At 40.9% G+C, this 26315-nt stretch overlaps 1 protein-coding gene across 1 annotated transcript in view; it reads left to right on the forward strand.

The window, feature by feature from the left end:
• Gmds (GDP-mannose 4,6-dehydratase) overlaps nucleotides 1–26315 on the forward strand; it is a 580335-nt gene that overhangs the window by 468749 nt on the left and 85271 nt on the right. Inside the window, exon 9 of the mRNA XM_052727412.1 lies at nucleotides 9437–9533. Coding sequence (XP_052583372.1) covers nucleotides 9437–9533 — 97 coding nt within the window. The remainder of the gene's footprint in view (nucleotides 1–9436; nucleotides 9534–26315) is intronic.

Here is a 26315-nt window from a genome sequence, read left to right on the forward strand (position 1 = left end):
ATTATATACATTAACAATGTCTAGTCCATTAACATTTGACAAATTCAGATAAGAAATTTCATTAATTCTCCTATTTAAAACAAGTAGTTCCTTTTTAAAAGTAGATTCAATAATCTACCTTTTATCTTATATCCATACCCATCCATACATTTAGAATCACATACATATTTCCATATTTCTACTTGAGTAATTTTTGCTTTGAACTTACTAGAAAACAGGGAATTAATTTGAGTTTGAGTTACTAGAATATATCCTGGTAAAATTTATGATGCTGATAATTTCATGTAGATGTTTGTACTGGGAACATTATGGAAGCACCAATCTTCTTCTAGGAGTATTGCAGGGGGATGAGGAGGGTGTGTGATAGGAGCTCTGTTTACTGTTGTTTCCTATTGTCCTGTCAGTCTGTTACTAAGTAATGGGGAAAGGAAACATTTTGCTCCTGTGACTGAGATGATAGTATAAAAAGCAAATACTTGACTGGTTTTCTGTTGTTAATTTTTTGTTTTTAGAAAAAAAATGTAAGAATATCCTGTAGCATGTGAAAACCAACATCTGTTGATGGAGTATAGATGTTGTGCTCAATGTAGATTGCCAGTTTAAAAAAAAGAACAAAATCATCATACCTTAAAAAAGAAATCTATTTCTTAAACTCTTCTAAGATAGGAGGAAGTTGTGTTGTGTGCTTGTACATGCGAGGCCATATTCCCTGTGGACAGAACTTCTAGACACTGGCCTGTAGAGGAGGACACTGTGGGTGTTTAAGGAGGCAAATCAAAGCTTGAAGGTTCCAGGTACAAGTCTAGTGCTCCTGTGTCCCGTTGGCTACCATGAGGCTTGCCTCAAGTTTGCTGAGCCTGTAACCGTTCTGTTGCACTTTATGAACAAAGCCTGTGTTGACTACCCAAGGGAGGCCTTACTCTCTATGAGGAGGGCATGGGGGTGGTATGGGGGTGGGGGGGGGAGTAAGAGAAGGGGAAGGAGGGGGAACAGAGGTTGGTATGTAAAAGAAAAGAAAAAAATTTAAATAAAAAATTTATATAAAAAAGAACAAATCCTTTTAACTATTAGTTACTGATGAACAGTACTCTTGCACCCCAGGCTTTCAAGGGCTCTGCCTAGGGCAGTCAAAAAGAAAATCACCGTGGCTGTGCATTTCCCTGGATACATTCAATGGTGGCTTTTAGGCCATCCAGTTTGGAGCTCTCTGGGAGCTTGGATATCTCCTCAACAGCTTGCCAGCTCTTTGCTCTGTACTGTCTAATTGTGGAGTGTGGGACTGTGACAGAAATGCAGTTGACCTCATTCATCATTGCTCAGAAACTGCTGTTAGAACTAGAACTGTCCTATGAAGAACTGAAAGCTCTGAGGATTCTAAAGTTCTCTACAGAGACTCGAGACTTCAAACATGTCTGCTCTATTAAGCTTTCATGTAAGCCCCAAGTTGTCATTGAAAGCAGTTCCCATCCCTCCCCTTCAACTTCCTCTCTCTTCTTTCACTTCTCCCCTGCTGTCCTGTCTCCTCCCTCTGGAGTCTAGGTCCTCTTGTTGTTTATTTCTATAAATTGCTAAGTTACTTGGAGTTTTATCCCATTAAAATGTGGTCACTGGTGTATCTAAGGTCTGGTTTGAGCCTTAGGTGATGGGTGCACTATTTAGGCAGCTCTAATTCTAGTCCCTATTCAGTTGCTTCAGTTCATTAGGTAGAAGGTCAGTTCTGGATGAATCTAGCAGGTCCAGAAGTTACTGACTCCCTAACTCTCAGTACCTACCTACCACATGGAGATACTCAGTGCCTATATCCTTGCCCTCCTCATTTTCTCTCAAAGCCATGCTCCTCAAAGAGAATTTGAATTTTTTTTGTCCTTGATAAGAATATACTCTAATTGGGTGACAGTTAAAAGGAACACATAATTTATAAATGTGAACATATTGATGTGGCCTTATGCAAAAATGCCCTACATCAATCCTGAAGTCAGGGCAACATGATCAAGATGAGAGGGATGTATGCAGAAGGATAGACTGAATCCAACCCTTGCCCAGATGGGAGATGTGGATGGTAGTTGAGATGAGGGAAAGCAGCCCAGGTGGGTGGGTCACATGAGAAATGCATGATAGCATATGCCAGGGAACTATGTGTTTGCCAGGCAAGCTGGTAAGCTGGGTGGACCAGCTTGACCACATGGGCATACAAAGAGTCACCCATACCTACAGTCCCCTCTCTCTTCCCAGCTACTACCCACACATCTCTTGGCTCTTAGCTCAGACATCTTCCTTTGCCAACACTCTTACCTCAGCCAGCTCTGCCAGGGGCCTTTTCTGAGCCTTGACAGTGTCCTGTCTGTCTCCTGCCATCATTCACTGAGGAGATTTGTGACAATAAACTCTAAGCTCCTGAAAGATAGGTCCCAGGTCCAGTACCTGGCTTAGCAAAGTGACCGGAGCACAGATTTATAGAGGCAGGAGGAGGACAGACAGACTTATTGGTTTGTATGTATAGAAGTCACTAAAGGCCAGTGCTGTGGCTGAAAGCATTCCTCCTCCCAGTCCTGTAGTAAGACTGACATTTTTCTTTTTCTTATAAAGCATAATAGCTCTCCTTATACCCTTTTTTTGGTGGGTAGTAATACCCCACCCGAATAAAAGATAGTAAGTAAAAGTGAGCATGTTTAGCAGTCCTGTAAATTCAGTGCTGAAGCACTCAGAATTCTCTCACTGCCATTTTAAGCTGAGGAGAATCATCCCTGGTCTCAAGTTCTTTTCATCTCTTGCCTTTCCTTTCTGTGGGCACTCACCTTTTTGCATATACCAGGTCGCTGGGCCTGCACTCCTCTAACCCATACTGCACTTCCTTCTCCCCTCTACCTTGATAATAGGTAGCCCAAAGTTCCTCTTCCACTTTCTTTCAAAACCTCAGCATACTATGCCAACAGCTTTTCTACCAGTCCCACATTCTCTTTCATAGTTGGCCATTGGCAGTTAACATTGCTGACCACCCACTAGCAGATGCCTTTCTCTGCTAGTTTCTGAGGCCACACTCTACCATAGGCCTGCCTCCTCCAGGCACCTTCTCCCCAGGCTTCTTACAAACTCAGCTGCCCACCTACAGGACATTTCTTAGGTACTACAGCTGCCAGCATGTTGATGTTTCCAAAGGCATTAGCCTTCCTTGTGTCAGAGGCAAAGTTACAGGAGACCTAGGAGGAAGTCAAATTCATAAGGAAGGCATGGAACAGAAAGCCTGTGCCTAGAGCAAAGTTCTGGCTAGGCCAGGATGAAGCTCATCATAGATCATTCTATATACAAAGGGGCCATACAAAGGGGCTGCCAGGAAGAGCTGGCCTATCATGGCCCAAGACTTGTCAAGATCATTATTTGTTTACGGTTTTCTTACTTCAACTTACCAATTGTTAGTTGTTTTTTGTTTGTTTGTTTGTTTTGTTTTAATCACATAACTTAATCTCCATTCTTTCTACAAGAATTGTCACAATCTTTATCATAATCTCTCTTTCTATCTATCTCCATCTTCCCAGCCAGCCCCATGTGTTATGTTGCTGGGGAACTCTTTCAGTCTTTCTGTTGGAAATGTGTCTTGTTCTGCTTTGGTAAATTGTCTTGATTTATTACAAGGTAATTATTTACTTTATTCTATTTTTCTTTGTATATTAAAATCCTATTGTGCCTTTTCACTCTTTCAGCTGGTTATCATGGCCTTTATATCTATGCTTTTAAATGACTTGTAATTCTGGGCCTTGATCTTTCCCTTCTAGGCATTATCTGTTGGCTATTCTTGTCCAACGTGATAGCATTGTTCTCTTTCCCTACACATGCTGCAAACTCCCATTTTCGTACTACTCTATCATTATATTTTAATTTTTATTAGCTCAATATTCTGTGTTTTCATTACTGAAACTTCCAGAAAACTTTGACCACTTTTACTTTTATGAACAATTATCATTTGCTTACCATACCACTCTTAGATGTATTTTGTCTTTTTGGTTCATTTTCTATGTGTTTATCACTAGCTTCACCCTAAACATTTCCCTAGCTTTCTAAATCACCTAACAAGGTTTTCGGACCACCTATGTTAGACTGTTTGTCATGTTTTCCTCAAGCGCAAAACCTTCTGGTTTGACTCAGTTTGGACTCTCAGAAGTATTGTCATCCATAGTCTTTCTTCACACCCATCTAAAGGACTCATGTGTTTTCTCTTAAGTTGGAACCTCTGTTTGCTGACACCATTTTCAAAACTCTGGTGTATCTCAAAATATCCTTTCGTCTGTCCTCAGAATTAGCAATGTGCCCATTCATGTTTCCAGGGTAGAAATAATGTTGTTTCAGAACTTTGAAAGCACTCCCCCATTGCTTTTGTATTTGTAGTGTTAAGCTGAGCCTTAAGGAGCCATCTGACTCCCAACCTTGTCTCTTCATGTTGAAAGGTGGCTGTAGTCTTTCCTTGGTCTCAGTGCTCTGAAACTCCATGGAAGGTGGGTCTGCACCATCTATGATGTGAGCTACCTTTTGTCTACAAATGCATGTGCTTCTGCTCTCGTTAATTTTCTTGATTTATCTTAAGATAATTCACTTTACTCCATTTTTCTGATTTTTCTTCCTAGACATCCTATTATACTGGGCTCCTGAGCAGTCTTCAAATTCTCCTAACTTCCTTCTTCCTTAAGATAATTTGCCATGCTCTATTTCTTATGTACTGTCTTTCTGACAATCTATTATACTGGCTCCTGTGCACTCTAGAATTTTTTTTAACTCCTTCTGTCTTTTCATGTCTATATCTTTTTGCACTGTTTTCTGGGAAATCTCTTCAACTTTTGTCTTCAACATCTTTTCTATTTTGAATTCCTGGGTTTCTTATTAGAGTTCTAAAATCTATTATGTTTCAGGTTGTCCTTTTTAAAATTACTTTATGTATTTTTATCTTACATGCACATTTATCTGTTGTGAGGGTGTCAGATCCCATGGAACAGGAGTTGCAGACAGTTATGAGCTGCCATGTGGGTGCTGGGAATTGAACCAGGGTCCTCTGGAAGAGCAGACAGTGCTCTTAACCACTGAGCCATCTCTACAGCCCTCAAGTTGTCCTTTTTTTTTAAATATAGTTGTTTATAATATATCTTATCTTTACTATATCTCTGAGAATATGAATGGTAGTATATGTGAAAGTTTTGTTTTGTTTTTCACATCTACTTGTTCTGTTTCCTCAAAAGTTTGTTTTTGGTTTTGTTTGTTTGTTTTTGTTGTTGTTCGACCTTTCTCATATATGGCTTTTCTCACTTATCTGGTCTGATAATCCTTGGTTTTCTGGTTATGTTTGAAAAGCGGGGCCTAAGAAGCTAATTGGGAGCCTTGACGACATAGTTAGAAATTACCTGGAGTTGTCTGTGTCACTATGAGGTTACCTGACAGGACCATTTAGGTATAAACTCTCTGATGTCCAGGGGACACCTCCCAGTCTACCCTTTGGAAGGAAGTAGACCTGACTGCCACCTGCTGGAACATGGACAGTAATCTCAGCCCTCAGCATCCACTAAATTTCCTCAGTTTTCAGTGTCTGGACCTACCCTTTCCTGAACCTGTGACCTTCAGTCCTTCTTCACCAGTCTGGGTGAGGCACTTGAGGAAGAAAAGGGGGGATGAGGAGCCAGCTCTGCTTCCTAAACATGCTAGGGTTCATTTACAGCTCTCCCATTGTGGCTTCTGCTGAATCTTCTGACAGTCATCAATTTGTCTTCTAGCTTCCAAAACTGGATTCTTCTAGTATCTTCCCTGTTCTTTCAGCCCTCATGAATTTACTGATTTTTGAAAGGAACCTGCGGGATGAACAGACCATCATCCCTCTTCAGATTCTGGAAAGTCTTCCAGGATCCATCTGTGTCATTTCCTAAACTAAGCACTGCTTCCTCCTTCTCTAGCCACATGAAACAGCCTGTCTGGGAGCTAAATATTGAGTTCCTGGGACTTTTCAGTCACTAAGAGAAGTGTTGCCTTTCCAGTCAACAGATGCAGTAGTCCTAAAATTGATTTCTTTGCTCTTGTTACCTCAACAGGACTCCTGGTTAAGTAGATTTCTTTTCTTATTGTGCTGAGGATGGAACCCAGGACCTTGAACATGAAATGCAAGTGCTATACCCCTGGGCCACAAGAAATCCTTAGCCCCATATGTTAGTAGTTTTTTATGTTTATTTTTAGCATCTATTACACATAATTATATACTGATGGGTGTCATTGTGACATTTTTATACACAGGTATAGTGTGGGTTTTTGTTTTTTTTTTTATCATATTCACCCTCATTACCTTTTGTTGTTCTCCTGACAGTCTTGCTGACCCCCTTCCTCTAATCTAGTCTCTCCTTCTGGTTTCTCGTGTGTGTGTGTGTGTGTGTGTGTGTGTGTGTGTGTGTGTGTGTGTGTGAGAGAGAATGGTTTTCATTAGGGCTGCTTACAGGAACATGGGTAAGGATTTATTTACAGGAAAATGGGTACCTTGCCAGTTCTTTACCATAGGAGAAAATAGATTAGATTTTAATAGAACCTCATCTTCTTCATTGGAGTAGTTTAGTTACTCTTCTTGCTTTCTGTTTTTTTTTTTTATAATGCTTTTTAGGAACTGACAATTTAGTTTTAAAATTGAATTATACAGGATCCCTACCTAAGGAGCCGCCAATCTAAATTAGTGGGTAGTAATTCCTGTTAATTAGCTGAATCCTCTACTCCCTGTCAAGACATGGTCATTTCGTTGACACTGAAGTTCTGCTTTGAGTTACAGCCTCGCTTGTTAGGACAAGTTAGCTCTTACTGTTCATGTGTTAACACAAGTGTTTCTTGTATTGTAACTGAATGATGTTGGCCCTTGGCTGAAACTTCTGCTTACTGCCCTCATGAAGATCTAGTGCAAGTGAGAAGGTGGTTTCTTTGAACTCGTTCTGCTGTGACCCATTTCATGGTCTCTATTTGATTTTTCAGTATGGCTGAATCAATTATGAAGGGCAAGACTGTTTTGACTGTAGTCCACAGTTTATAAGATGGAAGCCCAGCATACAGTATTCAGACAGCTACAAGAAAGGCTTGTTGGGTTCTTGGATCCAAAAGTGCCAAAGTCACATTAACCCTAAGTCTGCCTATAGACTTCCACTTGATAAGCTCCTAAGATGAGGAGTACCTTTCCTTGAACCTTACCCCTTTGGACTAGTGTTACAAATCTCTGCTTCCCGAGTGATAGGATTAATGGTGTGTGCCACCACTGCCTAACCTGTATGTCTAATCTAGTGGCTGGCTGTGTCATCTGATCCTCAGACAACTTTACTAGGGTACACAATATATCACCACATATGGGTTTTTTACAGATTCAAAGGGTGGTTTGGGAGAAAAGATGGTGATGTGGAAGAAACAGGATCAGGAGGAGTATATATATTAAGTCATTTTGCTTGTTATAGATTAAATGCTTAGCTACAAATAGGGAAAATGCCATGTTTGTTGTTTCTGTTCACCCTTTGGCTCAGCTGGAAATGCTTTCCTGGAAGAATCTGTCTGTTAGAATTGTGTCTCTTTGTACAGTATGAAATGTAGACAAAAGTATAGTTAGAAAATGCCTAGTAAGTAGAACATGTTCTTTTGTTTACTGAAAGCCTAAGCAATGAGAAGATTCTACTAAAATAATCAACTTTGGAGTTAAATTCTGATTCCCCAAAATTATGACTACCAAATATCCTCTTTTGTAGTAGATATTAGTCAAAATGTGAGGTATATTCAAGAGAGACAGTGAGGGTTGTCAATATACTTCAGACCATCTCATTGTAAGATACCTTTTCTGCCCAAAACACCTGCACACTATCTTGATATGAATTTTCCAAACAAATTGCTTCGAAATTTTCTACTCTGTTACTTGTCAAATTATCTACCCAACATTAAGAAGTTAAGCCTAATAAGTAGATTACCAAATGCGTCTGTTTTGATTGATCAAGATAAAATTTGTGGGAAGTGACTGCTTATTTAGTTTATATAGTTCAACATAGTGTACTATTATTCTTTGTGTCATGGGATGGTTTTTATATCTGCCTTGAGTACACTGGGAAATTCAGCAGACCAGCAACCTGAATAGTCCTTCAATAGACAAATAGTTTCCCTCTGCTGCCAAGAGGTGACTTGACAAAAATAGTCATATAATAGTCAAAAATAAACTTTATGAGCCCAGTCTATATTCAACCTGTTTCGAAATATAACCCTCTTCAGTATTTAATGTTCATTTTCAAAGGTATCTGTGACATATCCAAGTAACCATTGAATGTTCTGTTCCTCCCTTTGGCCCTTTCTGTGAGTGATCTGGGGAGCACACAAAATTGTCCTGTGTTCAGGGTAAAGCATTCTAAGGATAAACACTGAAATCAAACTTAGTCAGATTTTTTTTCATTTCTTGTCTTTCCTTGCCAAAAAAAAAAAAAAATGTAAAAAAATAACTCAAACTATAGTGTATTCTTTTATTGGGATATTAGATTATAGAGAATCCAAGGTCAGCAGTAAATCAAGGGCTTTCTCTTCCTTTCTTCTCTTTTCTGGGGCGGTCACTGTATTGCCCTTGAATTTAAGATCTCCTGATTCAGGACCCTGCCTCCCAAATAGCTGGAGTTAACAGATGTGTACCACCAAGCCCAAGTCTAGTTGCTCCATTTATGAAAACTGAGAACACAAAGCAGATAAGAAGTTTCCTATGAGAATCTGCTCTTGGAGCCTGGGAGCTTATGACACCATGAGTGTCATGGTGGATCCTTCCTGTTGTCAGCCTCTAATGTTTAGTGAGGCAAGCTCAGTCTAGGAACATCCTAGCCAAGTCAGGAAGATCATGCTAGAGGACAAGAAATGAACAACTAGTTGTATACTTCGGAGAGGCTCCTCATCCATGGTGGAGTGATGAGGCCTCCTTCACAGACACTTAATGTGGGGATGAACCCTATGTCCAACAAGGTTTGGAACTTCTCACCAGATAGGGTAGACTGGACTGATACTAACTGTGCCTAAAATATGAAAGAAAAGAAAAATAAAGGGGGAAATAAATGACAATAATTAATTCATAATAATTGGCTACAAAGAATAATTTTGAAAAATACAGAAAAAACATCTTTGAGAACCCTAAAAGTTATCCAGTTCCTTTATTTTCCTCATCTATTTATGTCTAAAGTCTCAGTTCTTAATTCATCTTGATTTTTCTTTAAAAGGAAGGAGGGAGTGGTGAAACTTCCTTTCAAACAAATACAGAAAGTTTTGAAAGCCACAATTGCTCTAATAACAAGGCTGAGGGCAGGCCTGCCCCTGCTGTTAATGCGCTTATGCCCTCCTGCAGGGAGAAGATGTGCAAGCCATCCTGAGCACCACAGTGTGGCCACATGCTACCGAGCAATTAAGAACTGGTTGTTTGTCTTCTTTGCAGGTGGGAAGGAAAGAATGAAAATGAAGTGGGCAGATGTAAAGAGACCGGCAAAGTTCATGTGACTGTGGATCTGAAATACTACCGACCAACTGAAGTGGTAAGGACTTCCTCACCACCCAATGTGTGACCACACTTGGCCAGCTGGCTGGGAAAATGCCCTCATGGAATGCCTGCTGCCAACCTTCAAAGCTCTCTAACACACCTCTCTGGCATACTCCACAGGGCACTTCCCAAACGAGAACAGGGAGAATTAAGTTTGAGATACCATTCTCACCACAAAAATTCATTGTTCTATAAAGGAGAACAAAAGTAAAACACACCCAGGAAAATAGTTGATTCCAGAAATGGGGATTATAGTTTGGACTATCTCATCTCATTGGTCTGGTCTAAGGAATGATCTCTGATACCCACAAGATGTCTGCTTTACCAAGCCCTAGACTTGCAGAGTTTCTAGGGCCAGAGGCCATTTTTACCTGACACCTATCTTGCTAGCCATGTGTGCACACTCTCAGACAAATTGCTAACATGCTTATGCATCTGGCACAAAGTCATGTGTGCACAAGTCATAAAAGACCTCCCCTGAACTATAAGGCTCGGCTCAGATACCGTCCTTTACAGGGATCCTTTGCTAACCAATATTCTACTACCACTAACATTTCTCCCTTGTCTCTGTAATTACCTTGCACACTCTAAGACAGTGTTTTTCAGCCTTCCTGATGCTGCGACCCTTTAATACAGCTCCTCATGTTGTGGTGACCCCCAACCATAAAATTATTTTTGTTGTTGCTCCATAATTGTAATTTTGCTACTGTTATGAATCATAATGTAAACATTGGTGTTTTCCAGTGGTCTTAGACAACCCTAGTGAAAGGGTCATTGACCCCAAAGGGGTAGTGGCCTATCAATTGAGAACCATTGCTCTAGGACCTGTTATAATCATTTGTTTTCATGTTTTCCTTCCTTTGCCAGACTAAAGTCTTTGAGGATAGAGACTTTGGGGAGGAAAAAAGGTCAAAAGTCTAACAAGACAGTTGTTTAATACAGTAGGTGAACAGATAAATTTTTAAATAGAGAAGATCACATATTAGGAAATAACTTAGGGGCCAGGGAAATGGACCAATGTGTAAAACCACTTGCTGCCAAGGCTAATGACCTGAATTGGATCCCCAGAACCCACATGGCAGGAGGAGAGAACCAACTCCTGAAAATTGTCCTCTGACTTCCATAGGCATGTGTTGTACAACATGCACACACATATACACAATAATTTTTAAAAAGAGAAATAGATTGTGTCAATAGTATATACTGTACATCTTCCTGTTCTAAGTTTATATAAATGATAACTTGGTATCACTGCTTTGATGTAATCCATACTCATGATGATGACAGAACTAAAGATGTTTCAAATGAATCTCTAAAGATAGTGGAAAGCAGTGTCTTCAGAGAGGTCAGGACATGTACAGTGAGTGGCTGTGGAATAGATCCTTTAGAACCTTTTTTCTCTGGGTTGTGAACCAAATTCTGATGTGTCATACATCCTTCAGAGATTGGGAAAAGCCGGTGAAAACAGATTGAAAGTGAAATGTATGGTTACTGGCCACTCTTTGAACTGTGTTGTTTTATGTTGCCCCCGCCCAAAAAAGGGGGTGCTATGTTCAGTGTGTGCCTCTTACACACAGAAAGAAATTCATACAAAGGAAGGAACAGTGTCTTAGGAGAGGTAGGGCTGTTCAGTCCTGCATTGTCCCCCACAGGGTGTGGCCAGGCTTTGTCACAGAGAATGATTGTTCTTAGCTAATGGTGAGTGGGTGTGCCTAGGAGAGGATGTGCCTGTCCCTGGGGGAGGAAGATACTAGAGGAAGATACTAGCCATGCTGCTGCTGACACAGCAAAGACCTCCTCTAAAGCCCCAGCCCTCTGCCACTGGCTCCCCTGTCCTGAAGGCTGCAAGGGCATCGTTTCTCTAAAACACTTCACAAGTCATACAGAGGGACACATTTCTCTTCTCACAAATAAAGACAGTCACTTCAGAGTGGAAACTTAACCATACTGGCAAAAACTTGTGTTCTGACAACTGCTTAAATGAGGCTCTTTCTCTGACACAAAAATAGTTTCAAAAACTAGGAAGTCATTAAGAATGACTTGTCTGTCATTCTCATTTAGGCAAGGTGTGGGATTGATAAGGGCCCAGAACAAAAGAATTTGTAGAACAGGAAGAGGACCCTCTGACTAACAAGACTGCTCTTGAATCCCCACCGACCCCCTTTCCGGCCCCGCTGCATCCCTCCCTTCCATTCTCTGTTCACTCAAGTGCTGTCATCGTACCTGTTCTGCAGCTCTCCTGACACCAGCATTGTCTGAACAACCCAAGAGTGGTGTCTGGTTTCCTGTGCGCTCCTGCTGCCCCTTCCCTTGGCTGGTTCTCCCACAGAGTCCCTTTACTACAGGGTTATAGATTTGACTCTGTTTCGTCGTCTGCGCCTGTAGGCTGAGTTCACTTCACTCACCACACTTCACCCTCATATTCAGTTGGGCATGCTTTCCTTCCATAGTGAAACTAAACTTTTAACCCCATTCCTCAAAACAAGTTCTCTGAAACTTGGATCAACTGAAGTGACAGGCTTTCTGTGGAGCTGCCTCCAGGGTGACAGTGTTCTTCCAGTTGAAAGGTGACTACATTATAAACAAGCTTTTTACAAATGTGAAGCCCTGTCAGCCATAAGAATTCATTTCCTTTTAGTCCTGAGAAGCACTAGGTCCCTCAGAGGCTGGCAGCTAGACCCAGCAGAGACATGAAATGAGCAGACTCTATGAGGGAAAGGAAGAACATCGATTCTTCAGTCCATAGCACTTTGCTTCTCAGTCTCAAGCTATCCTGTATAGCCCTGAGGCTTCTTGGTAGGCTTCTTGGTATTCTTTTCACATGTTCGAAAACTTACCAAAACTTGTTCTCATCAGCTTTGGCCATCTGTCCCCAAAGCTCTTTATCATGTACAGGTACTCAGAGCCAAATCATAACCTAGGGCTGGGAATGTAGCTCAGTGATAGATACTTGTCTAGCATTCACAAGGCCCTAGGTTCAGTTACTAGCGCCCTCCAAATAACTAACATTTTAATGCATTCATTCATTCAATATTTTAAAAGCATAGACTATATCTCCTTATAGGGAATTGGTTCTAGAATGACTGAAAAAGAAATAAAGTAAAGAAAAAATTTTAAAACGACAAGAAATAATAAGGACACACACATACATCTTAGAACAGTGATCTCTTAAAGCAACAAAAACAGAAAATAGAGTATTATGCTGTTGTTTTTCTAAATTAGCTTCAGCCTGGTCTTAAGAAGGCCCTTTCCTTGCCAGGCGGTGGTGGCGCACGCCTTTAATCCCAGCACTCGGGAGGCAGAGGCAGGCAGATCTCTGTGAGTTCGAGACCAGCCTGGTCTACAAAGTGAGTTCCAGGAAAGGCGCAAAGCTACACAGAGAAACCCTGTCTTGAAAAAAAAAAGAAGGCCCTTTCCTTAGCCAAGTGGTGTTGATTGCCTTTAATTCCAGCACTCTGAAGGCCAAGGCAGACAGATCTCTATGAGTTCAAGGCCAGCCTGGTCTACAGAGTAAGTTCCAGGATAGTCAAGGCTACACAGAGAAACCCTGTCCTGGAAATCCACGCCCCCTAAAAAAAAGAGGCCCTTTCCTTAACCTAAGAGGCCACTGGTGAGCCCATATAGGGCACAGATCCACATGTGCCAATGATTATTCTCCTCATTGATTGTAGTATCACAGAACCTTAAACCTTGCTTCTGTCTTAGCATGAAGGGTATAGAACGTTTTTCTTCTGGATAAAGGACTCCAACTTGTGATTAGAGCTGAATGGAGTCATGTCTTTTGGTACTCTACCTATGAGTCTTTATGGCTCCTTTGGGTACTGAGGAGTTTTGCTACCACAGAAAGCTTAGGCTGGGAAATTAAGCTTTCCACTTCCCACTGCCTCTGAGTTCCAGAGGATTAGGTGATGACAAAATGGATGCCTGAGTTCTGTGATACTTGAGACTACTGCCTTGGGCAGGATGATAGCTCAGTGGTAAATCCCTTTCCTGCATGCGCAAAGCTCCATTTTCCATCCCCAGACCTGTAAAACAAAACAAAATAAAACACTCCTGCCTTACATGTAATTTCCTTACAGGCACTTAGTGACACACAGATTTATTACACAATACACTCATTTCTGGTTTTATTATTTTTATTTTTTGTGTATGGGTGTTTTGTGTGAATGTATGTCTGTGTACCACATGGTGCCCATGTGAGGTCATAAGACAAGGAAGAATCTCCTGGAACAAGAATTATAGTCAGATGTGAGCTGCCATGTGGGTGCTAGGAGTCAAACCCAGGTCCTCTGGAGGAATAGCAAGTACTCTTAACCATAGAACCATCTCTGCAGCCCCAGTGTATTTATTTTTGGGAGAAAGTAATATTCTATTAAATATGGGCCTTTGGCCAGACTGTCTGCATTTCACACCTGTCATTTACTAGATTTATATATATAAAACCTTAGGCAAGTTACTTAATTTATCACTGTTTCTGTTTCTTCACTGTTAAAAATAGGATTAATTATAGAATTTCTTTAAAAGAATTATTTGAGGATAAAAGGAATCAGAGTGTCTGAAAAACAATAAATATCTGCTATACTGGCCACATTCATTTCTTATTTATTCATTCCCTAAATATTTACCCCACACTCCTGGACTCTGATACTGCACTGATAAACAGACTGACTTGCCCTCAGTAAATGTGGTAGATATGTAGATGCCATCAGTCTGAAAAAGTAGGCCGTCACAATCAAAAACCTGTGCAGATCAATCATAGGAGTATAGCATGGGTCATCAAGGCCTCAGTTACTCTGTGTGTGTGTGTGTGTGTGTGTGTGTGTGTGTGTGTGTGTGTGTGTGTGTGTGTGTGTGGTGTGTTATATAAAGTATATATTAAATTGTATATTTAAATATCAATGCATTTTTTCTCTCTTGGTTTTTTATCCTTTTATTTTTTCTTAACATTCAGTAGCTATTCAGTGTTACAGACATATCAAAGAAATATGAGTAATTGATATTGACCTAATACTTACAGAACCACAAAGATGTCTTCTTTTTCTTTGAAAAATTTTAAATTAAAAAACTCCAAAAGGATAGATTATCTAGTATCCATACTTTTGTGCTAGATTTTTAACAACAGCAAATGACCAGGCCAGTGCACAAAAAAGAAAAAAAGTATTTTGTTTTGTTTTCAGTGAAACTAGCTGAAATCCATTTTTCTTTTTTCTTTTTTTCTTTTTTTTTTCCTACAGAGAACTTAAGGAAATGAGTCAAAATACCAAAAATCAAGTATTTTTCTTAAAAAAAAAGAAAAAAGAAATATATCTTGGCTTAAACTCTGCTGACATTTATTAGCATTTTTCTCTCACAATATCACTAGATTTAACTTGCATTTTTCTTCCCATTGTGTTTTTATGTCCTTGGTTATGATTAGTTTTCGTTTTATTTAGACATCTTAAATTAATTTCTAATTACTATAGATATTGAGAAAAATCCATAGATTAATATATAAAACTAAGAAGGCAGTAACTTCAAAGCTGTCCATCAGGCCAGCTAGCTTTCCTCCAGTGAAAGCATGAGGCCTGTTCCTAATCAAATTACCATATGCTTGCCGAGTTGTCCCCTCTGCCCCCCATAAACTTTTCCTAATATTTTTCTGTAAATGATGTTAAGCTAAATGGCCTATAATTGCTTGTTCTATCTCATAGCCTTGTTTAGAATAATGGTATGTAACACTTTCCAGACCTCAGGAATCTGATCTGTCATCAGAGGATGTGTATAAGTAGCAGTTCAAGCGTCCCTCCACTCTGTCTCTAAGTACCTGGGGTAAAAAGCTCTTGTGTTCACCCAGCTGGCCTTTTGTCCTGAAACTCCCCTTGCCTCCATTGCTGTTCTCACCCACCACCTTCTCACACTTGGCTCTTAGGGCAGGAAATGAGATCCCTCTGTGCTATCCCTCGCTCCAGCCCTGGTGGTAGTCAGCCCATGGCTTAGGTCCTGATCCTGTGACCTTAAAGTTCTCATGCCCCTTCCACTCCTGCTTGCTTTTGTTCCTTGCTCTGACTGGTGAGAGCTGAGGTCAGAGGAGGCATAGAGACCTGATTATGGGCTAGTGTGTCTCTTCCGGCACTGCCAGACCTGCAAAAGAAGTTAGGCTGCTGGTTCTGGAAGGTCTTTTGCAGTTTTAACATCTTGCCATGGTTCTGCCTTCACACTACATGAGCATGGTGGTTGGAATGCTGTCCATAGTGCCCAGTCATAATGCTTCCTCTCCTGAATTATTCTTGGGCTTCTCAATGCTTGATTTTATAAATAGTTTATATCTCTAAATCACTGTTTATTTTTTTTAAGCCTCCCTCTTAGGCTCCTCATTCTAATCTTTATATCCTTCCTTAATCACATTGCCCTTTCCTGCCCCTTTCCTTCCTTGGACTTAACCAAAAGAGCTTTAAATTTCAGTCTCCTCAGTTGATTCTCAAATATTCCACTGTGTGTTTTCTATCCTTCATAAAATCACATTGAAAATCCTTGGGGGCATATACCTTTCCTCCTAAAGCCTGTGATCATTCCCTGGCAGCTGCCCCCCCTTGAGAGCAATTCATACCTAATGAAATAACAATTATAATTGTGTACAGAGTATAGTATCCTCAGCTTTTCTTCTGCCTCTTAGATATTTTTCTTAAAGTGTTATTAAAGACTGAAAAATCTATCTATACAGATATATACATTCCATTACTTAAAATTTGGTTTTGATTTATCCTTAAGCTTAGCTGGTATCCCTATTGTCAATTCTTTTATGACTTGCATCACTAGAGAACTCCTCTGGAATCTCTGTCCCTTTTTCAAAAAAAAAAATACACACACACACACACACACACACACACACACACACACACACACACACACATATCTAGGTTATTTATAGGTTATTTATAATCCTAATACTGACAGCTTCACATCTACAAAATAATTTCCAGAATGTGTTGTAGCTTGAGTTTTCCTGCCTGGCCCACAGTCAGGACAAATCTCTGTCACCTGCCAGTCCCACAGCCGCTCAGACCCAACCAAGTAAACACAGAGACTTATATTGGTTACAAACTGTATGGCCGTGGCAGGCTTCTTGCTAACTGTTCTTACAGCTTAAATTAATCCATTTCCATTCATCTATACCTTGCCACATGGCTCGTGGCTTACTGGCATTTTCACATGCTGTTTCTCATCATGGCGGCTGGCAGTGTCTCTCTGACTCAGCCTTCCACTTCCCAGCTTTATTCTCCTCCTTGTCCCGCCTACACTTCCTGCCTAGCCAATGGCCAATCAGTGTTTTATTTATTGACTAATCAGCAACACATTTGCCATACAGAACATCCCACAGCAATGTGTTTTAGCATCTGCCTGTTTACTGCAGGGAGAACAGTTAGCCTGAGCTCGGCTCCTGCTTATACTGGCTTTGATTGTGTCATTCAGCTCTCCATTTCTGTGACAAACATGGGGGGAAATCAGTTTAAAGGAGGAGAGATTATTCTGTCTCATGATTCCAGCCCATCGCTGGCTCACTCTGTTTCTGAGTTGGTGGTGAAGCAAAGCACTGTTGTAAAGGTTGAGCTAAGGTAGAGTTGCTCTCCATATTGCAACCAGGCAGAGAGAGGAAGGGAAAAAAGAAGAGGGCAGGGACATGGTATGTCACAAGTGACCTGCCTCCCTTAACCAACCCCCACCATCCAGTAATGCCATGAATCTACCAGTGAAAGAATCAGTTGATTAGATGGGAGACCTCTTCAGATCCAGTTAGCTCTCAGTGGTTGAATCATCTAGTGTGGTACCAAGCCTTGCAACAAAAGCCTTTTGAAGAACACTTCATAGGCCACCTATAGCATATGAATCACCTAGAGTGCTGCAATTTCCTATGAGAGATAACTCTGTGGCCAGGTAAATTACCTATACCATTTTTCTCATCCCAGCAATTATTCTGAAATTTAAACACACACACAATTTGCTAGCCTTTAAAATCAACAATGTTCTTTCCCTCTAAATTAACTAATCAAAAAAATTTTAAAAAAACCCTGTGTTCATACAGGCTTTTTTATTTTTTTCCTCTGTGTAGCCTTGGCTGTCCTAGAACTCAATATGTAGACCAGGCAGGCTAGCCTCAAACTCAGAGATCCACCTGCCTTTGCCTCCTGAGTGCTGGGATTAAAGGCATGCACCACCACCACCCAGCTCATAGAGGATTTATAAGGAATATTGTTTGCAGTACTGCAGTATTCTTCTCTCAGCCTACCTCCTTTATGCTTCCAATAAGGTTATTATTTTGTTGTTGCTGTTGTTTTTGAAACAGGATTTCTCTGTATAGCCGTGTCTTCCCTGGAACTCACTCACTCTGTACACCGGGCTGGCCTTGAATTTAGAGATCAGCCTGACTCTGCCTCCAGAATGCTGGGATTAAGGGCATGTGCCACCACCACCAAGCTATGCTATTATTCCTTACCAAATGTAATTTCCCCATACCATATTCTTCCTTTTGGGAACATTTTTATTTAATATTCATTTGTTTATGTGTGTATATATGGGTGTTTCATCTGCATGTACACCTGCAAACCAGAAGAAGGCGTGGGATCCCATGGGACTACAGTTATACATGGTTGTGAGCTGCCATGTGGATGCTGGGAATTGAACTCAGGGCCTATGGAAGAGCAGCACCCAGTGCTCTTAACTGCTGAACCATCTCTCCAGATCCAACTTGGAAACAGTTTTGCTGTCCAGGTATCAACTGTCCTGAGTCTACTAAATATAGCCTATGTTTCTCCTTTGGGCTCTACTCTACTTTTTCTCTGGATGCTTTGTCTTGCCTTGCTCCTTGAACCCTTGACTCAGGAGTCTGGTTTCTCCATTTACTGTTACATCTACTAGCAAAGTTGAGATGTTGTCTGGCTAATTTTCCATAAGGATCTGAGGTGAAATATCCATAAATGATTATTCCTTGACATAGCTCTGATCTGCCTCATAGACAAGAGTGTTCAACATATGGTTCCATTGACCTCTATTCAGGGATAAGCATTGTCCTTGACAGCAAAATTGAGTTTATGTGTTTTGTCATGCAAATAAATGGCTAGTTTCCTGGCTGAGTCAGGTGTGTGTGCCGTGCTTCATGAAAACTGGTTTAAGAATGCTAGACTAAAAGCCTAGCCAAGAGTAAATGTGAATGGAGTGCAGGGAGTCAAACGTGTCTTAGACTTTAGTGTGCATTGCAGGAATCCTGTAGATTTTTAAAAATATTTAATTTTATGTGTATGGGTGTTTTGCCTACATGTGTGCTCAGTACCCTCAGAGGCCAGAAGAGGGCATTGGGTCCCCTGGGACTAGAGTTATAGGTGACTGTGAGCTGCCATGTAGGTGCTAGGAATGGAAACTTGGTCTACTGAAAGAGTAATCAGTACTCTTAATCACTGAGCCATCTCTCCAGTCTGCCCTGTAGACATTTTAAATACCATTCTGATTTATCTTTACAGTTTCTCAATATTACATCAATGTATAAAAATGCAGTATGCTGTATATGATTGAGGTCTTATAGATCCAGTGGAAAGAGTGTTTATTAAATTCCTGTCATGGAAACTAGTTCTAATTGTAACATCCTGAAGCCAAACAGCAGAAACTGCAGAGCTCCAAGGAAAGATTATCAAGCTTTCACTGACATAGAGCAATGGAAGTGAGAAAAGCAGGCCATTACAAAGATGAGGCTATGGGATTAGAGATCAGTTGGAACAGCAGCATGTGGAAACGCAGGCTGAGCAGAGAGAGACACCAGTACCAGAGAATGGCAGAGTAGGGGACAGCCCAGATAAGAGTTCAAGAAGACTGGCTTGCAGGGGACTGACTTTGTCACATCCATGGTGCCTTGAGGATATCCATGTGGCAAGAACAAGGAGGCAGACTGGGCTGGAGGCCTAGGGAGGGAAGGAGGTCAGTACTAGGGTCAGATGTGCAGGAGGCATGAGTGGAAGCCGTAAGATGACCTCTCAAAAAGAGCATTTCTGGAAGATGGGGGAAGAAGAGTGCACACAGGGAGTTAGTGTCAAATCCAGGCAGATCTGAAGTCCAGGAAGTGAGTCTTTAATCCCAGCACTCAAGAAGCTGAGGCAGGTAGATCTCTGTGAGTTTGAGGCCAGCCTGGTCTACATAGCTAGTTCCAGGACAACCAGGGCTATGTAGACCCGTGTTGTAGTTGAAAGTTTTCTCTGGTCCCATCTGGCCCCACAGTCCTGTGTTCCTCCAGTCCCTCATGGTCTTGCCGTCCTGCAGTCACTTATAAAATAATCACTCAGAAGCTTATATTAATTATAACTGCTCAGCCATTAGCTCAGGCTTATTACTGACTAGCTCTTACACTTAAATTAACACATTATTCTTATTTATGTTTAGCCAGTAGCTTGATACCTTTTCTCAGTTCTGCCTTGTCATCTTACTTCCTCTGTGTCTGGCTGGCAACTCCTGACTCCGCGCTTCATCCTAGCATTCTCCTCCTCTGCTCGCCCTGCCTATACTTCTTGCCTGGCTACTGGCCTATCAGCATTTTATCCAAACACACACACACACGCACACGCACACGCACCACACACACGCACACACATGCACGCGTATTTGTATCCCAGATCCATAGGCTCAGACAAAACTGCCTGCCATCCTCTGCCTTTAGGCACAAGGGCTAAAACCTATCATCTGTTAGCTGATAGGTGGGGACAATAACCCAGCTCAGGAAAACTGAGTTCCACAGGTAAGCAGGTACACAATTATTGTATACATTGCCTAGAATTTGAGGTGAAAGTGTTTTAGAGTTCTGAAAATAAAAGGGCTGTATAAATATTAGCTTCTTGTGCTCTGTATTGTCTTTTTTATTAGTCTACTTGTTAATAATTATCCTCATCATCATTTAGTCTTGTGCATTCAGTAGTTATCAAAAGACACCATCTGGAACCTGGTCTTCAACTCCTGAGATTTTCTTTTAAGTACTTGCTTTGTACGAAGACAACGTAATATAGGGGAAAAATAACAGCTACTTAGTACTGACAGATCTATGCTTCTTGATTCAGGGGTAAGAAGAGGGTCATGGTAAACGGTAGGATCATGTTGGACTGTTAATCCTTTTCTGATTCTACCTACATTGTGTATTTCTGAACTTTGTGAAAGGTGCTAAGATTACATTCTTCTGCTGCTCCTGTAGCCTTAATGTCCCCATCAGGTGAAAGCAATAACCCAGGACAGTTGACTGACATCCACTCAGTATTTAACTTACAACCACCCCCTTCATTTATGGCTCATCAGTGTCCCAAAAGCATGTCTGTATTTGTGCCTTAAGGATGTCCCTTCAATTATCCAAAAATCTGGGTTTGGTTTCCTATTGCTATAACAAATTACAAGAACTTCTAAACTCTGTTAGCGTGAACTCTTACCTTTTAATAGAGGGCAGTCAGAAATCCATAACTTGGCTTAAGTCAGACTGTTGACAGGGTCGTGTTCCCTCTAGAAAGTCAATGGGAGGTTTTTGCTCATTACTAGGATGGTTATTAGTTGTTCAGAAAGCCTGTCAGAAATCACTTTGAGGAGGAAGGTGGGGTGTTGACAGTGGCTCATTGTTCATTGATTGACTCATGGCATCCACTTTTGCACGTACAAATGGTAACAGACCTTTGTGAAGTCAGAGGGAGATACCTCCAAAGCCCTAGGACCAACTTGCTGTTGAAAGAGAAATTGAAAGTAGGTTTGGTGACTTTTCTATCTAAGGAGAGTTAGAAGTCAGGAAGGCTGCTTCAAGTTGGGTAGGAGACGCCATTATTATACACCATCAATTAGATGAAGGCTGCCAGGAACCCTTAAAAAGGAGGCCGGTCACCACATCACCCCATCTACCTTTGCCTAACCTCCTGCCCTGCCTAAAGCAAGTCCTTCTGTCTGCACCTCTGGCCAGTAGAGTCTTCTAGACGTCCCTCCCTTTCTTTTGCACCTTCTCCTCTTCCTGTATTCTCTTTCCTTGCCTTAACCTCCTTCTGTTCTTCCCTTCGCTTCATGCTGAGTCTTCAAGCGAGCCATGTGACCTTCTTAGGCTGCACACAGCAAAGCTGCTGCTCAGACCAACAGCCTCTTGATAACTACCATCTGACCCTGATGTGCTCAAATCCCAGAGAACGTCCCCTCACTTGTTCCATTAAGTTAGTTAAACACTTTTGTGTTTGAGACAGATTCTTAAACAGTTCCCAGCTGTTCTAGAAATTCAAAGGCAGAGTGAAGAGAACCTTCCTTGCATGTGAGAACTGTTTATATCATAAGCATCAGTCCTTAATAGTCCTTTCAAGAAAATCATGCTAAAGATGCTTTGAATTTTCTTTTTTATATATTCCTCGGTGTCATAATAAAAAGTTTCCCTCTCTTACAGGGATTTTTGTTGAGAACAAATTTGATTCCAGGTGAAAATTTCTTAGTGATGTTAGAAAGATGGTTTGCATTTTAAAGCCAGATTGTTCCCATTCTGTTTTAAAAATAGGTGAGACAAAAGTGTTCTTAACATCATCACCTGCTGGAACTTGGGGACTTATGTAAGTTTTCTCTGAGACAAGTTGATAAGAGTTACTTGTTTCTGAATGAGTCTTCATTTTAGATCATTAGAAAGTACTATAGTTCCTTACTGGAATTGTATTTGAAAGAAAATATAGTGGTAATTTGAATGTATCTTACTTGTTTGTATTGTAAATATATAATATATGTCTCAACACCTTTTTTTCCCAATTTTCATACTTTAGTAGATCTTCTAAAGGCTTCTGGCCTCTCTTTACTTCTGTTCTCACCCCCCCACCCCTGTGACATAGCAATGGATATATTGACCTATGACCTCAGTGGACACATTGTAGAAGTGAGTGAATACTTCGTTTTGAGATACTGTACAAATGTCAGCCCCTTGATGAAGCTCTCACTACCTGAGGCAAAATCAGCTGACCCCTTTGTGGAGCGCTTGCCAGTCATACTAGGATGTGTCACTTTAGCCTGGGAGGAGAATGACAGTGATAGCCTTGATGAAGGAATGTGTGCACATCAACAGAGAGCCACTCTCATAGTTTCCAGTAAGCTCCAGTACCACCAAAATCACTCAAAGCAGTATATTAAATTATAATGAAACTCTAAATGACTGCCAAAGTTCATTTAGAGTTTACATGTATATTCATACATCCAACCTTTAAAATATCCTGATTCTGTCTGCTGTGGAATAATCCTCTCAAATTGGTTTTATAAAACGCTGATTGGCCAGTAGCCAGGCAAGAAGAATAGGCGGGGTAACCAAACTAAGGATGATGAGAAGGAGAAGGGTGGAGTCAGAGAGTAGCTGGCAAATGCAGAAAGCAAGATGAGAATGTCGTACTGAGAAAAGGTACCAAGCCATGTGGCTAAACATAGATAAGAATTATGGGGGTTGGGGATTTAGCTCAGTGGTAGAGTGCTTGTCTAGCAAGCGCAAGGCCCTGGGTTCGGTCCTAAGCTCCAAAAAAAAGAATTATGGGTTAATTTAAGTGTAAGAGAGTTGGCTAGTAACAAGCCTGAGCTATCAGCCAAGCATTTATAATTTATATTAAGCCTTCGAGTCAATTATTTGGGAAGCAGCTGCTAGATATTTGGGACAGGTGGGTGGGAGAAAACATCTGATTATATCCGTCTTTAAACTTTTCTACCTATATATACTTCTCTGGTAGTTCTTTCATTTTGCAAATCTTACCTTCTAGAATTTTTTATAGATATTCTCTTCATTTTTCTTCTTATATTCTAAAATTCTGGCCTTCATAAGTAATTTTCCTACACTCATCCTTGCAGTTTTCTCTTTTTATTTATTCCAGTCATCTCACACAAGCTCAAACTAAGTTGATTTTTGGTTCTTCTTCATAGGAAGAGCTAGTGGTGGCAATAGTGAAGCCAGCCCTACCCTATAATTTCATCAGAGCAAGGTGCCTCTGCACCCACAGTATGAGGACAGAGTGAAGAGTCTGACAAGGTCTTTGAAGATTAAGGCTACTACACCAATAATATCATACGTACAAAAGGCATCTTAGGTGACTTCTATCTAAAGACAGTATCCTGACAAAAATGTTAATTTACAGTGAAAGCACAAAGAAATAGCCCTGTTGGATCTACTGATCAGATGAGTGGAGGGGATATGGATCAAAATAGTTAATAATTTTTCTTTTGGTTTCTTGTGTTTCATGCTGCCAAGTATGTCTATCTATTTTACACAACATGTGTTAGTGTGTGAGTATGGGGCATAGGGAAGTCCAGTGATCCAATCCTGTTTTCCTGTTGGAGAGATAAAATACTGTCTTGGTGAATCAGCACCTCCCACTTGTCTTAAATGTGGGATGGTTGCTTGTGCCAATGCATTGTCTCCTCATTCAGCTGGTGAGGAGGGGAGTGGGAGGCAGCCACAGGGAGGAGACTCTGAACAAACAGCCCAAGCCCTGGATCCCAGTGTGGGTGGGTGGTGGGTGCCGGGAGCAACCAGGGTTTGTGACCAGTTGTCACATGTGGTGCTGAGCAACCACTAAGTGATTCCAGAAAGGAGGTGAAAAGATAACACAGGAATCCACTGGAGAAGTAGGACATTCCAGTCTGTGCAGAGAGCAGTGGCTAAGGCAGTGTTTCTAATCATGGTTTCATTTAACTCACCTAGGAAAAGACTAATACCCACCTCATTGTTCAGATTTATCTGTAAAACATAATATGGAGTTAGTTGCTTATCCATTGAGAGTGCTCACAATGAGTCTACCATGTCCTTCCAACTTCTCAGTCTCATGTCAATGGACTGGCTCTGTGTAGTGTATGTTTACAGAACTATGTTTTTGAAGAAGCATAAATTCAATGGTATAGTTTTCAAACAGCTCTACATATCTGCTCTGTGTCCCCATTCTCTGATGAACATTTGTCAGGCTTTCTCTTTACCTCTCCCCCAACTAAATAATATTTATATTGTTCCTCTACCAACCTTTGTTGAAATCTAAACTTAACAAAAACTTTTGCTTGCTATAAATAGCCTCCTTTCCTTTTCTGCGTGTGTGTGTGTGTGTGTGTGTGTGTGTGTGTGTGTGTGTGTGTGTGTGAGAGAGAGAGAGAGAGAGAGAGAGAGAGAGAGAGAGAGAGACTATTTTTCTGTAAGAATTCAACTCTTCTGTTTTTCCTGCTCTGTCTTTATAGTTTTGTTAGCCAGTTTAACTTTATTTCTGATCCCCTTTGGCGCCATCATGGGTTGATAAGTCAACATGTATTCTACTTATTCTATCTGTTTGAGTAAGAGTTTGTACCCCAACCTTTCTGGGATGGTATGCTAAGATTGTGTTTATTTGTTTGTTTTTTATGTGAACCATTGACAATATTGTTGGTTTATTCATCTGAAGAAAATAGTGCAAGATACTTTGTTCAAAGGTTGAGAGGGAAGGCAACAATGCAAAGTTTTGTGTTTGGTTCCCTGTATCTTCAGCTTCATACATCATCTCAGTCTCCCCAGCATTTAAATGAAGAATGATCATTCTAAATTTCACAGAAACAGTGAAATGTGTTGAGATCATATGATCAAAGATATTATTGAAAATTATTGTGATTCTATCAAAGATAAGGACTCATCAAAGGCATCTGAATTAATCTACCTAAATTATCCATCATCTTTTCTATCTGTCAGGAGCTTCAAACCTCTAATCTCTTTTTCTCTCTTGATCCTGGAGTCTGTTTCCAAGTGTAAGAGAGGGTTAAAGAGGAGAGGTCCCTGTCATGGGATGTACCAGGTATTAAAGCTCAGGTGAGGACTTAGACAAGGTTTACAGGGTGTATTCTGTTGACTGTGCTGCAAAGCAGACATCAGATAGCCAGCACATCTTGTCGACCCCAGATGCTCACAGTGGCATTTTCCATGTCAGAAAAAGCTCTTTACCCAGCTAATCCCATGTAGCCAACAGCGACTTCAATCTACACTTCCCCAAAACTGGCTGAAAAGATGGCTCTCCAGAAGTTCCCCAAGTAACTTCCAATGCAAGAAGGGGAGTGACAGGCAGCTTGGTGCCTCAGAGGCAGATAGACTGATCCTGTAGAGATAAACAAGGTGATCTACAAACCGTACCTACACTTACTATGTGTGGGAAAATGCTAAGGGACACCTCAATACCCCGGGCCACATACACAGCAAGTTCAGTGTGAACAGGGCCAAGATAGTTTTCTCTTTTATTTCCCACCAGTGTGTTTCATTGTGACTTAAAGTTAGAGCCACTGTAAATATAGTCCTAGTGTTTCCCATGAGTTCTTAGAAAATGACCCAGGGCCCATTTCTCCTCAGACAATACTAACTTAAGTAGAATCACTGTCATATTTTGTAAAGGGTCACCACCTTAGTCAATAGTTCTTAAGTGGTCCCTCGGACTCAGATAGAAAGCTGTTAAATACAACTTTGCCAGGGTTTGTCCTTACAACAGTAAGGTAGTAACTTTGACAACCCAAGACCACAAGAGTCTGAGCAGCCAGCTTGAAGGCCATCCAAACATCTGCTGTTGAGCTGTGTGCCCTTGATCTGCATTCAGAGCAACAGAGATGACTTAGTTGTCCCTGATCCTTTTCAGTTCCACTAACTTCATTTAAATTAAGATAAAAACTGCTCTGTCTGGAGAAAATGCTCACAATTGAGCCTTGTGTGTCTCACAGTAGGGGGTTTCATTCCTCCCAGTCCCCCATGCTTAGAAAATCAGATTGCAGGGCCACCTATGGCCCCTCTCTTCTCCAGCCC

This window comes from Peromyscus californicus, unplaced genomic scaffold (assembly GCF_007827085.1).
Source record: "Peromyscus californicus insignis strain IS unplaced genomic scaffold, ASM782708v3 Scaffold_8__1_contigs__length_139910024, whole genome shotgun sequence".
In the NCBI taxonomy this organism is placed as follows: domain Eukaryota; kingdom Metazoa; phylum Chordata; class Mammalia; order Rodentia; family Cricetidae; genus Peromyscus; species Peromyscus californicus.